The sequence below is a fragment of the Malaclemys terrapin genome, chromosome 6 (genome assembly GCF_027887155.1).
Source record: "Malaclemys terrapin pileata isolate rMalTer1 chromosome 6, rMalTer1.hap1, whole genome shotgun sequence".
NCBI classification, from domain to species: Eukaryota; Metazoa; Chordata; order Testudines; family Emydidae; genus Malaclemys; species Malaclemys terrapin.
This window is the reverse complement of record NC_071510.1, coordinates 27,354,084-27,367,406: the sequence shown is the minus strand read 5'-3', so window position 1 is coordinate 27,367,406 and position 13,323 is coordinate 27,354,084. Positions and strand designations below refer to the sequence as shown.

The 13,323-nt window shown below is 40.8% G+C and overlaps 1 protein-coding gene across 9 annotated transcripts in view; it reads left to right on the top strand.

The window, feature by feature from the left end:
* MPDZ (multiple PDZ domain crumbs cell polarity complex component) overlaps positions 1 to 13,323 on the top strand; it is a 129,656-nt gene that overhangs the window by 20,671 nt on the left and 95,662 nt on the right. For all 9 annotated transcript variants that reach the window (XM_054032034.1, XM_054032037.1, XM_054032030.1 and 6 more), the window contains exons 5-10: positions 362 to 589; positions 1,727 to 1,866; positions 3,982 to 4,195; positions 7,182 to 7,310; positions 8,777 to 8,980; positions 11,694 to 11,811. In XM_054032034.1, the coding sequence (XP_053888009.1) occupies positions 362 to 589; positions 1,727 to 1,866; positions 3,982 to 4,195; positions 7,182 to 7,310; positions 8,777 to 8,980; positions 11,694 to 11,811 (1,033 nt within the window). The remainder of the gene's footprint in view (positions 1 to 361; positions 590 to 1,726; positions 1,867 to 3,981; positions 4,196 to 7,181; positions 7,311 to 8,776; positions 8,981 to 11,693; positions 11,812 to 13,323) is intronic.

The following is a 13,323-nucleotide window of genomic DNA, read 5'->3' as shown; positions in this document are numbered from 1 at the left end:
TATGGTGACGACAGCTCCGTTCAAATTTGTCCTGAATTACCACAGCGCTTAGAACTGTTCTGGCTGCTTACACTAAAAGGGACAAATACATTTTATATAGGGTACAGATGTTGCTTGCAAACTGTTCCCATGACTATTTACTCATATTTTTATGGTTCACAACTTGATATCAATTAACATATTGTGTGTATGAGGAAAAAGTGTCATTTAAAAAAAAATCTAAGATAATTTTTGTGTTCTTTTTGTCATGGCAAGAAGATCTGTTAATCATGATGTGGTTTATCAGTAATGATTGTTTTGCCACACTGTAAGACTATGAAGACTAAGACACTCTAAGACTAATGTTGTGAATCATCTTCAGGTAAATGTTGCACCATCCATACATTCGGCTGGCGAGTTCCCACAGGTTCCCCATCATGGTGCTAGTGTGGGTTCCTTGCCACATAACGAATCCTATTTATTGGCTCAGCAGAATGGCAGCCCTGCTAATGTGCTAGAAGCATCTGTGAGATCTGTTACTCCTCAGATTAATGGGAAATCCTCCAGCTCTAGTGATGAGTTGGAGCAACTAATCAGAACTATGTCACAGGTAAGACAACATGCCTGCAAATAGTTAAATTTTCCATTGACGTATTTTATGACTTATGGTAACCACAAATAGTTGATCATGGCAATTGTTGAATGAATTCAAAATATTTTTATTGTTATCCTTCTGCTTAAAGAGAAATGAATTACAGTACAGTATTTAAAAGCAAACACCTCCTCTCCATTTAAACTGTTTTGCTGTGTGAAACAAAATATTTCTCGCCTTCTTATTTGAGAAGCACTTGGAGTTTTAGAATAAACATGGAAATATTCTCAACAAAATACCATTGATACTGTGCTATTTATTATTTACTGCATGGTTAACTACACTTCTCTTAATGGAGCAATATTCTTCACAGCAAATCTGCATTTTGGTATTCCTCTCTCACCATATGTGAAGAACTGCCATTCCATATATGAAAGAGTGTGGATTATCAGAGTCTGTATCAGTTGTGTGGCTCTCATAGTGGAATTTTGCTGTTATGGGGTGTTACAAGATTAATACAGTATATAATAAAGTCAGGAATTAGACGTGAAAAAGACCTATTAAGCCATCTAGTCCACCTCTCTGCCGTTATAGTGGGCCAAAGTCTGCCTTGACTTACAACTCAATCAGGTTGTACAAAGGGATGTTAGGTTAAAATTTGGCCAAGAAGTTCTTTCAGTGCATTTCCAGTTTACTTTTAAGAGACTCAGGGGAGACGTTTTCCATCACTTCCCTTGAGAGATTCTTTCCCAGTCTAATAGACAATACTGTCAGGAAGTTTCTCCCGATAGCCTAAATGTTCTCTTTCTGAATTTCATTCCGTTATACCTAGTTATACTCCGTAATTACTTTTCTTCCTTCAAATATGTATAGACATTTAAGGTTTCCCTTTAGTCACCACTCAGCCAACCTATATGCATCTAGCTCTTTTCAGCCTTTTCCTCCAGGCTATAACAACTTTGTTGCTCTATATGGCCCAGAGATACCAGAACTGGATGCAGCATTCCATGGTTTTGCTGTATGTTCTAATAATTTATTCATTTATTGATTTGAGCGAAGTCTACTCCGGTTGTAAGAGTTTGTTAAAATGGTTCATTAATGCTGCTTTTAAGTATGTATAACATTTGTACCTTTTTGTTTATTTTGCTTGAACAGGGTCGCCTCGTCGAGACCTTAGAGCTGGTTAAACCTCCAAGTGGTGGGCTGGGCTTTAGTGTTGTGGGATTGAAGAGTGAAAACAGAGGGGAACTGGGGATATTTGTGCAGGAGATCCAAGAAGGAAGCGTGGCATATAGGTGAGATCATTGCTACTGAATAATGACATCATAATGTAACTTAGTCATTGGTGTCCTTGTTTGTGCTTGTCATTATTCACAGTACCACCACACATTCTCTCTTACTCTTAGGCCCAAGACATTTAAAGTCTGCTTTTCAGTTGAGAATTAAGTTTTACATTAATAAAGTTTCAATCATAAAATGTAATCCTAGTATCATATTATTGCATTGGATTAGATCGATATATAATCACTGATGTAGTATTTTTAAAATTTATTCTACCAGATGAAAGAGTTGATTCTAATCTCAGTACCCTGGTACAACTCCTGTTTATGTTACTGGGGAATATTGTATACTTTTGAAGATAGAATAGTCCCCTCAGTTCTTAAAAAATAGTTTCAAAGATGTATGTTTGAGCCAATTGTTTTGGCCAAGATTCTGATACGCTTACTTTAAATAGTAATGTACTGTAGGAGTATCCCCAGTGGAGTTACCAGTGCTGTTTGCAGAGTACTATAGAGCAACAGTAAGGGGATCAGAATGCCTTTACAAACAGTGCTTAACCTAATATGCTTACACTTAAAAAAAAAATGGAATTAAACAAGCCAGAAAATGTTACCTGGAACTCACCAATAATGACTGTTTGTGAAAATATCCTTTACACCTTAATCTTGATCCCACAAGCCAGCCTTGAACAAAGAACTTTTGGGTTTAGGAGCTAAATAGGAAAGCCCCTAGTCCTAGAGACTATTAGGAGGTGTAGGAGAATTGGTCCACTGTGCTTTCCCCCTCCAGCCCCTGATTGTTTGTTTGTTACCTAGTGGATTTGCACTGTGCATGAACCCACTGGCTGTGCCCCTGCCTAAGTTTCCGTCTCGGTGGCAATGGGAAGTCCCTGTGGATATCCTCTGTTTATATGTAGCAGTTCCCTGCATGGGATCTCCCTGCTCACCTCTCTGGGCAACAGATTAGTATTTAAACTGCTTTTGGTCTCAACGCAGCCATTCAAGTGAGTGCAGTGTATGGGCCCTAGAGTTAAATTCTGCAACATATGGTTTGCTGTTAATCGCAGCAATCTTTTCTAGACTGTTTAAGGCCCACCTTCAAATTACTTTTCCATGCAAGTGGTCTGTGTTGCCCTATTCAAATGGATAAGCTGAAACATGTTTTTAGTGAATCAACTCCTTATTGATTTTGTGAAGCAAAAACAAGTACTGTGTCAGTTCTAGGGTCACTTTAGTGGGGTACAGAACTGTTCAACTGTAAATGAGAGAGTCCCTGAAGCAATAAATCTTACAGAGGATTTCAGTTCCCCGCAAAATATTCTGGATTGGGGCTAGAGGACATTTCTTCTTGGTCACTTCTAAGTACCTTGGCCCCTTTTCCAGGCCAGGCAACCAAAGAAGTATGTGATATGGAGAAACCAATTTTCGACTTTGATTTTCACAGAGCATTGTCATGTGTATATTTTGAAAAAGAGCCTTTGCTTGTTTGAATCTTTCTGAAGCAATAAAGCTTAAGAGTAACTCATCTGTAGATTTCGTACACATTCTTTTGAAGTAGGTCTGGGAAAGGGCTCAGTGTGTGACTTTACATCAGTACTTCCTTTGCCACAAAATGATTTATTTTATAATTTATGTAGGTGTTTCATTGAAAAGGGATCTGTTTTATCATACATTCTCTCCCTCTTGCTGAAAAGAAAATTGGTTTTCCTGGGATCTTGATGAAAGTATGTTCCACTACATGGTTTGATGAATATTCAGAACTTGCACACTGAACAAAGTAGAGCACTTGGTCTGTTAAGCAAGCTCAACGTCAAGAATAAACATAAGTTCCCAGGCTATGGTTGGGAGCAACTCAATCTAATATGCTTAGTCTCGGATGGGGGTGCAGGGAGAAGGGCACTAGCTAAGGGGTAGCAGCCAGGAGAGAGTGGCAGTGGGATTAGCTTCAAAGGGAGCTGATCTCCCGAGTGCCACAATAGCACCTTGTAGCAAAACTGCAGGGAAAGATTAAGAAGTGGGGAAAATAGAAAACAGGATAAAAAATACTGGAAAATTGTCAAAATACTATGTCTGTAGCAACTTTTTTTTTTTCTTGTGGGGTTTTTTGTTTTGTTTATACATTTGTGACAGAGATGGAAGGCTGAAGGAAGCAGATCAAATCCTTGCTATTAATGGACAAGCCCTTGATCAAACAATTACACATCAACAGGCTATCAGCATCCTGCAGAAGGCAAAAGATAATGTCCAACTAGTTGTGGCAAGGGGTTCCTTGCCTCAGCTGATCAGTCCTGTAGTTTCTCGATCTCCATCTGCTGCTAGCACAGTCTCTGCCCATTCCAATCCGGTGAGTACCTCCCAAATGTAAGGGCAGTGTCTATGTTTTCAATTTCAGGTGCATATAGGCTTACAATATCCAGTACTATGTAACCCGTGTATTCCCCCCTCCCTCCCCCCCCGCTCCTGACCTCTTTCTCCCAAAATAGGCCAGTTGGGCTGTACCTTTCCTCCTGTAAATACTGGAAACATTTCAGGATTGTCTATGGGGCTTTGGGGCTTGGTCATGCCCTTTCTTCCCATGTGTTAAATTCTCTGTCTTCAAAGAGGCAAATATAGCACTTCTGCTTTATCCTTTGCAATCCCAGCTTTTAAAGCTTTTTGGGAAGCAGCAGCAAATGGAATCTCCTCCTGTGATCTACTCCTCTCCTTTTAGGGAACAGAAACTTGTGGGGCTTTGCAATCTGATCTGTACTAGCAGCCAAGCTCATTCTCCCTGTTTATGCTCTCATTCTCTTATGGCCGAGAAGGCCAAATAGAGCATGCAGAAGGCCAAGGTGTGGGAAGGGAGGCACAGTCCAAATGTCTTAGATTGGGGGAGACATCTATCATGATTACAGGACTATAGCTGCACCTCTGTCTCCTTTTCTGGTCTTTCTGAGTGCACCCTCTCAGGTGTCAGGTCTATACCAGGGAGGAAATACACAATTCTACAACTCTTTGACTGGGCTACAGTACCTTGTGTAACAACAGCTCTGCAGTTCCAACTGAATATGAACTCTTCCTTTCGGCAGTGTGTGACCAGTGGTGTATGTCGTGACCAGAGAGCCTTCTTAAAACCAACTATTGTTTATTTTGACAATAGGAACAAAGCATCAAGAGAGTGTTTAAAAAAAAAATCTGCATGCATGTCTGTCTTACCCAAGGCTTACTGTCCCTCGATTGTACCCCCAGAAGGCTTAACTTTTTCAGATGTGCCCGGCAGGTACCTGTCTCTCAATCTGGTCTCCCCAAATTCAGCCCTCTCTTGAAAGTGTGTTCGTTTTGAAACTTGCCACAGGTCTGTTGATTCTTCTGTGCATGGATGGACCTTTTCCTGTTCTGGTGTTTTCTCTTAAGCCACTTCTTAAAGCAAATGCTTTAAGGTTGTTATCTTGAGCTTGCTTGTTTTTCCTTACAGAGGACTATTAAATGAAACCATTGTATTCACATAGTGAACACCTCAATAATCAGGTCAACATACAGCATAGAGCAGTGGTTTTCAAACCTATTCCGTGACCCATGAAAGGACTGGGTAGTGTCCGCTCTGGTCAGCACCACCGACTGGGCCGTTAAAAGTCCCATCAGTGGTGCTTCCTGGCTAGTCCCTACCTGTTCTGACACCACACTGTGCCCTGGAAGTGGCCAGCAATAGGTCTGGCTCCTAGGCAGAGTGGGCAAGGGGTTAGGAAGTTGCCTCTGCACCCCAGCTGCGCCGCTGACTGGGAGCCACCCGAGGTAAGCCTGTGCCCCAATCCCCAGCCCTGAGCCCCTTCCCGCACCCCCAAACCCCTCATCCCTGGCCCCAAAGCCTGAACCCCCAGCCGAGAGCTCTGACCCTTCCAGCACCCCAATCCCCTGCCACAGGCATGAGCCCCCCCAAATCCGGAGCCCCCTCCTGCACCCCAAACTCCTCATCCCCAGCCCCACCCAAGAGCCTGCACTCCCAGCCCAGAGCCCTGACTCCCTCCTGCACCCCAACCCCCTACCCCAACCCTCCTACACTCTGAACCCCTCATTCCCCAGCCCCACCCTGCAGCCCTCACCCCTACACCCCAAACCTCTGCCCCAGCCCTGAGCCCCTCCCACACCCCAAACCCCTCATCCCCAGCTCTGTTGGGTTGTGGGCATCAACAATTTTCTTCAACTGGTCACCAGAAAAAAAGTTTGAAAACCACTGGCATAGAATATCCATAAATCATTACAGAACAGCTCCCCCTTCCATCACAACGTCAAGCCCAGAAAGAAAACCATCAGGCGACAACTATTCAATTCTCATCATATCAACCTCAGTCTACCGGTTGTAGCCTGGGAACTTCTGCTTACCAGTTAAGGGACAGTTCTGCATGTGCATAAAGCTATTGACTTGAAGTGGAATGTGAAATGAATGATAGCTGATTATTTGGATCGACAGTGAAGAGGCTTTCGTCCTTTTCAGTGGGCTGAAAATGCCTGATGCTGTGTGATGTAATCATAATGATTTACACCACATAAACGAATAGTACTCTTCATGTCCCAATTTCTTTGAATAGATACAGATTTTCTAACCCGTGCTATTTTCATGGTGTAAAGGGAATAGAAAGCTTTTTGAATTTTCCTTGTTGAGATAATCTCTGGCATGGAGGACTCCTCAGGGAGAATAGCGTTGGCATAGCCAGTCATGCAGCCTCCTGGTGTAGGGGCCCGTTGGGGTGGGAGTTTGGCTAGAGTGAGCTGTGCTTCAGCTATTTCTATTGGATGGATGGTCCCCTACGGAGTCATAGCCAGTGTGTGTCATTTACAGCAGCTGCCAGGCTGGTCTCATCTATGCTGGGGATGGAGTAGAACTGGCCCTCTTGCAGTCTCCCCCTCAGTTGTAGCTGAGAATTGGATCCATAGCCCCTTTTCAGTGCATGTATGTGACTTCTGGTGAGAGTGACTCATCTACATTATAGGAGCCTTTGAGTCCCAATCCAGTGAGATGCTAAATGCTTCCCATAAGATATTAAGCACATTTTATTCCTTTTGACTGCGTTGGGAATTGAAGGCACTCACCACCTCCCAGTATCCCTAAGAATTTGATCTGTAAACAGATTCATGGAGAGGCTACATAGTGGAGAAATTCTACTTGTTAAATGCCCACCTTCCTTTCCAGCGGGCTAATAGTAACTGATATAGAGCTGCCTTTAGTTTTTCTTTCTCCCCTCTTTTCAAAAATATGCCATAGAAATACTGTATAAGTGTCTTGTGACAAGATTTAATAGGTGTATTCTTACTTCAGTCATTTGCAAGCATATTTACAAGTTTACTCCTTGTAGGTCCATTGGCAGCATGTGGAGACCATTGAGTTGGTGAATGATGGATCAGGTTTGGGATTTGGGATAGTGGGAGGAAAGTCAACTGGAGTTATAGTTAAAACCATCCTTCCAGGAGGAGTAGCTGATCAGGTAAACTCCCCCCTAACAATTTCTTCTTTACTGTTTAGTGTGTGGTAAATTTATCATGTAAATCTGCCATAATAATGTTAAGTGACAGTTTTCTTCCTTGTAGGCTGAAAGAAAAAGATGATGCTAGTAATGTATATGGGCAAATTACCCTTATTAATAATCATGTATAGAATGTGGGATCTGCACATACAAACCCAAAAGTGGAATCTGGCCTTCAGTCACTCTCCTAAATCTATTACTTTGCACCACTCCTATTGTGTGCTGCTAAGTATATCATTTCTAACTCTGAAATAAATATCACGATAGTCTTTCACCTGTACAGCTAATCCAACCCAAGTTGGAAATGACCAAAGGTTATTACCATCATAGTGACCTGTGTGAGATGAGTTTGGTGATCTCACTCCATTTCCCACAAAACCACCACCAAGGGCACCCTTTTCAGCAGTCATGGCAAAGAGCGCAAGGTTTGAATGGGCTCGGAGACAGGTTGTTCCTCTGACCTGTAGTCTCTGTAGGTCAGGATTGAGGCACTAAGGGAATGTCTACACTGCAATCGGAGGTGTGATTACAGCATATGTAGACCTGCCTAGTGCAATTACCAATAGCAGTGAAACCACGGCAACGTGGACTTCAGCATCGGCTTGCCCATGGTGCTGTGGCTTCACTGCTATTGGTTCTTATGCCAGCTAGATTAAAGCTAGCTTGGGTATGTATACACTTGCTACAATTGCAGTTGTAGTATATACATACTAAACACTGCTCTGTCTGTAGGTAGCTCGTGCTGCTGATGTCCATGCTGCATGTGTTCTGTGGGCCAACAGATGAATTCACTCCCCCAGTCTGTCAGTTTTAATACCTTTCATGGGTACTAAATTCACTTGAAACATTTTTACAGTGTAAAATAAAAGAAACAAGAAATAAATGAAGAATGTTTTTAAAACAATATAAATAACTGATATCACAATAGCTGAGAAATATAATTTATTTTAAAAAACATGGTTAATCCTGAGGGCCAGCTCTTAAATAAGAGGCCCAAGGTCTGTACACACACAAATGCATGTTTGTATGTGCACAAATGACAGCACAGAAAATTACTGAAATTACAGGTGCAATTCAGGCATTAATGGGTGTACAAGGGGATTTTGAAGACAAAATTCCCATCTTTGTATAAAATTGCTAAATGTGGAAGCCGTTTACATAATTATACACAGTTTTGTACACAGAAGTTGGTCTCCACTTCTTCTAAAACTATTTTCCTGTACACATACAGCGGCACTTGTATCACACAAGGGCATATTCTTTTTCCTCTGCCCCACTATGAATGTATGGCATGACATTTAAAAACTAGTTGCAGAGCACGCATTTTAAATTGACCAATATGATCGTTTGTGTGGGGGAAAGGGGAAATGGCTGCTAGTGTTTTTTATGATAATTGTGACTGGTTGGCTGGTTACTTCCTTATCCAGCATGGAAGGTTATGCAGTGGAGACCACATCCTGAAAATTGGCGATACAGACCTGGCTGGAATGAGCAGTGAACAAGTGGCACAAGTTCTGAGACAGTGTGGAAATCGAGTGAAGCTGGTCATTGCAAGAGGTCCCATAGAGGAACCACCTCCACCAGCCGTCCCTCCATCAACCCCCGTACCAACTTCCATACCAGAGAAACAGGTACATATAAACAAATATCATTAAAATGTGGCAACTGTCACTCTGTTACCAGTTGAATAATATTACATTTATATCAGGGGCCGGTGTTTTAATGACCAGTAGCCATGTTTTCATCCTTTAGCTATGGAAAGCAGGATCTTACAAGCCCAGTGTGTAAGGAGCCCCATTGAAGTGAGTGGGAGTTGTATGGATGGCGTTCTTTCATGATCCATGCTTAAAGACGTGTGTGGTGGAAATAATTTTTAAGCATCCAGGTTGACTAACCCATTAATGGGATGTGCCCGTTAGTGGTGTGCCCGTTAGTGGTGCTTTGGGACAGCTGAACAATCAATGTGTTGCAGCACCTCCCTGAACTTTGCAACCCTTTCTCTAGAGTGGGCCAGCTGGATCTGCAGTACTTTCCTCTGTCTGCCTCTCCGTCTCCTCCTCCTGCCCAGGCACATCTCTTCATCCCCATATTGTCATCACCATCCGTCAGACAGCTCCTCACTGTGCCAGCCAGCACACAGCTGCAGCCCCTTTCCTTGGTAACCTGACACAGCTTCATGAGCTAGCCAAATGCTAGACAGTCACCCAGCTGCTACCTTTATTCCTCTTCTGATATTCTGACACTCCCTCTTTCCTCCATTGTTCTGTTTCTCTCTCTCCTGACTCCCCCAAAATATACCCCATCTACCAGTGCCTCCCCTCCATGATTTCTTCCTTTAAAATTCAGAAAAAATGCTGAGGGAGAAGATGTTAACATAAGGGAAAAAATGGAAAATACAGGAAAGCGAAAGCATTAGTAATCTAAGTGCAATTCATATGTCAAGTTCACATATTCAGATGTTTCCTTTCATGAGAATTATCACTTTTTCACGAAGCACACTATAGTAGGTACATCACAATGAGCTGTAAATTGAAAATAGGAAGCTGAAAATCTTGTGTGTGTGTGTGTGTGTGTGTGTGTGTTTATAACGTAGCCTAGCTCAATGCAATGAGTACCTACTCAACTTAAATGTGGCAGTATCAGTCCCATGATGAGCACACACAAATAGCCACATGTAAATAAGTGAATGAAACAAGAGAGAACATTGTTAAACTTTTAAGACTAAAATAGATCTTATTTGTACCCCATAATAAATTTCTCATTTCAGCTTTTCTTACTATTTCTAGGAATGTCTACTGATGTCAATGAATTTAAAACACTTCTTTAAGTTAGATAGACCACTTTGAGAAAATTCCTTTTACCTGTCTTAAAAAACAAACAAAATAAAAACAATTTCCCCTCGATAACTGATTTTATACCCGTAGCTATTTCATGTTACAGAAAGAGGATAGAATTAGGCAGATAACTTCACCCCTCCTGTTATATTATAGGCAGGGCTCTACATGCCCATTAGGTGGTCTTGAAACCGTTTGAGAGGAGATTACTCACGCGTGCCATAGGTTGCCTACCCCGATATAGAAACTCAGTTAATGATGCCGAAAGCCGCAGTAACTTATGTGTGGATATTTACCACCAATGTTGTGGAGAATGTCGCTGATGCAGCTCCCCCTCAGGCATCCGTGGCTCACTCTTAAATGCAGGATGGGAGGATGGGCCTTAACCGGGTGAGGCTTCAGCAGAGGGCTTCTACAGGACATTAAAAATACAGGGATGATGCCGTGAAACTGGCATCCCTCTTCATGATTCTCAGGAGAGATTAGTACTTCTGGAAACTAATCAGCTAACGGAAATGGAAGGAATTATTGGGCTCTAAACATGGATTGTTATAATTTATGTGCTGTCCAAATAACCCTGTAATATGAAGGAGGAGGGTTTAGAGCTGCAGAATTAGATGCTTTGCTTGTGCTTGACTGTATTTTTGGATGGAGTTATTCAGATAAAGAGATGGGTCAGATCGTCAGCTGGTGTATATCAGCATAGCTCTATCGACTACAGTGGAGTTGCGCTGATTTACTTACCCAAGCTGGTAATCTGGCCATTGAACATTTATTTTAAACACTAGAAAAAAGCCAGTTCTGTGATGCCTCAAAGTGAAGTTTTCCAAGTTTTTTTTTAATACAATATTTATTATTGACGTGGGCATTTAATGCACATTCTCCTGTTGTAATCAAAGCACTTCCGTTAGCAATAAATAAATGAGTTAATTGCCAACAGCCTTTTCTGTCACAGAAGTTCATAGGACTATAGTGGGTGTTAGTGGTGATTGTCATCATTTAAATAGCTGGAAGTATAATTGCCACCTTCTGAAATAGAAATTTCAAGTCTTGCTAAAAACAGGAAACATAATTGTTTCACTGGAAATAGATTCCATTATGTTTTAAACTTGGCATGTATAAGAAAAAAATAACTAAAATTACTGGCCATTTATTTGAAAAATTACGAGTTAAAAAAAACCTTTTTGTTTGTGGTTATTTTAAATTTAGAACAAGCCTTTGTGATCTGTTTAAAGCTGAGATTAAAGGAATCTCAGAACTGTATGTATCCTGTATTTAAGCATGTATTGTGCAAGACATATATTGCTCAGTTTATTAGAACTTCATCTGTCGTGTGTGTGTGTGTGTGTGTGTGTGTAACATTCTGGTGAGGAATGTTGTCTAAATATCAGGGTTGGAGCAGAAGAAAAGTTGCAACTTTGTCTTTGACATTTGTCTCTAATGTTTGACTTCATGGAATGCAGCTTCTTTTTTAAAAAAGGTTTCCTTTTTCATTAAACTCTCTTGTTAGGCAGAGATATCTTCTTTTGATATTGATGAAGATGGAAAGAAATTTGATGTAGAACTCACTAAAAACCTCCAAGGATTAGGAATAACTATTGCTGGTTACATTGGAGACAAAACCTCAGGTAATGTTAAAATAAATTCCTGAAGTTTGCTTTTATATTGCTGCAGCCTACAATAGCCTGTATGCATTTCTAATTTGATTTAGACTTTTTGGTACATAAAGGGAAAAAAGCTTCATTTAAAAAAAAACTTGTTAAGGATTATTTTAGGAGTTGTAACTTCAGATAGAATAGGCTAGGATCAATCAGTCTTTCATCAGGAAATTCTGTTTTAAGACTTTGTAGCAGTCTTGAAAATCACTCTTGGCTGAACCTTGACATGCATTTTTGAAAAACATTTCTAAAAATTGATACAGCCATTTTAAGATATATGTCTATTTAAAAAAAATGTATTTTAAAGGGAATTTTGGAGGCTTTCAGGACTTGTATTTGCAGAATTGCAGTCAGTTCTAGCTGATGTTATTTTTAAATCAGTGAACCAAATTCTGCTTTTGTTTACATCAGTATAGATGTCCACTATCTCCACTGATTTCAATTAGGTTATTTCAAACTTGCACTGGTGCAACTCAAAGCAGAATCTGGCCTACTGAGTTTTTTTTGGAAAAAATGTAATGTGCACATATAGTAATTTATTTTTCTAATAATTTCAACTACATTTTTGAGAGAACTGATTTAGAAATGTATCATTCATCTATATGAGGCAAATTGATGCAGTACTCTTATTAAAACACATTAATAGATTGCCCCATAATGATTTTCAAATAGTGCTGCTGTGTTTTCTGTCCTGGTATATATTGAGAAAAACATAAAGAAATAGCATTTCGATAATATGAAACATTTGTTAGTACAGTAATCACTATCATCATCCCTTTTCAGGGTTCTGAGTAGTAATGCAGACATCTTGACTAAATCTTACTAGTCCACTGACCTGTCAGATCAAAAGAAGCCTCAATTGCCATAGCAAGGAAGGAGCACAATTTATGTATTCCCCTTCTCCTAGCACCACCTACTATCACCTTGAAAAATACAAATTAAATTTCAAGTGTAGAACATGTTGTGGGTCTGATATCAGACTCACAGAAGTGAGGATGTATGTCTGAAATGTTGCTAATTGAATTGCTCCATTGCACCTTGGTATATTAGGAAATCTTACTGCCTAAGGGAATGGCTGGTAAACTTACTTATTCCTCCAACCAAAAACCTTTGTTAAAGAATAGCTGTGGTTGCACAGAAGCACCCACCAACACACCTTTAAAAAGTTGGGAGATCACTATCTGAGTCCTTGTCTAGCCCTTGCAAGCTACAACTGCATTTTTGGTGTGGAGCTAACAGGCTCCTTTATCATTGCATGGTATGTTGAGGCAGCAGCACTTGGGAGACTTTTAGCTGTGTTGCCCTAGTACAAAGGCACTCAGCTTCCCCCCTCCCCCAATCCCAGACCTTCTGCAAAGTTGTGGACTGTTCTAAAACATATAATCCAAAGAAAAACCCTCTTTCATCTATCTATCTATGTTTAATACTCCAGCTCCCACAAAAACTGTAATCAACTCCTTATTCCTCCCCAAGGCCTGCTCT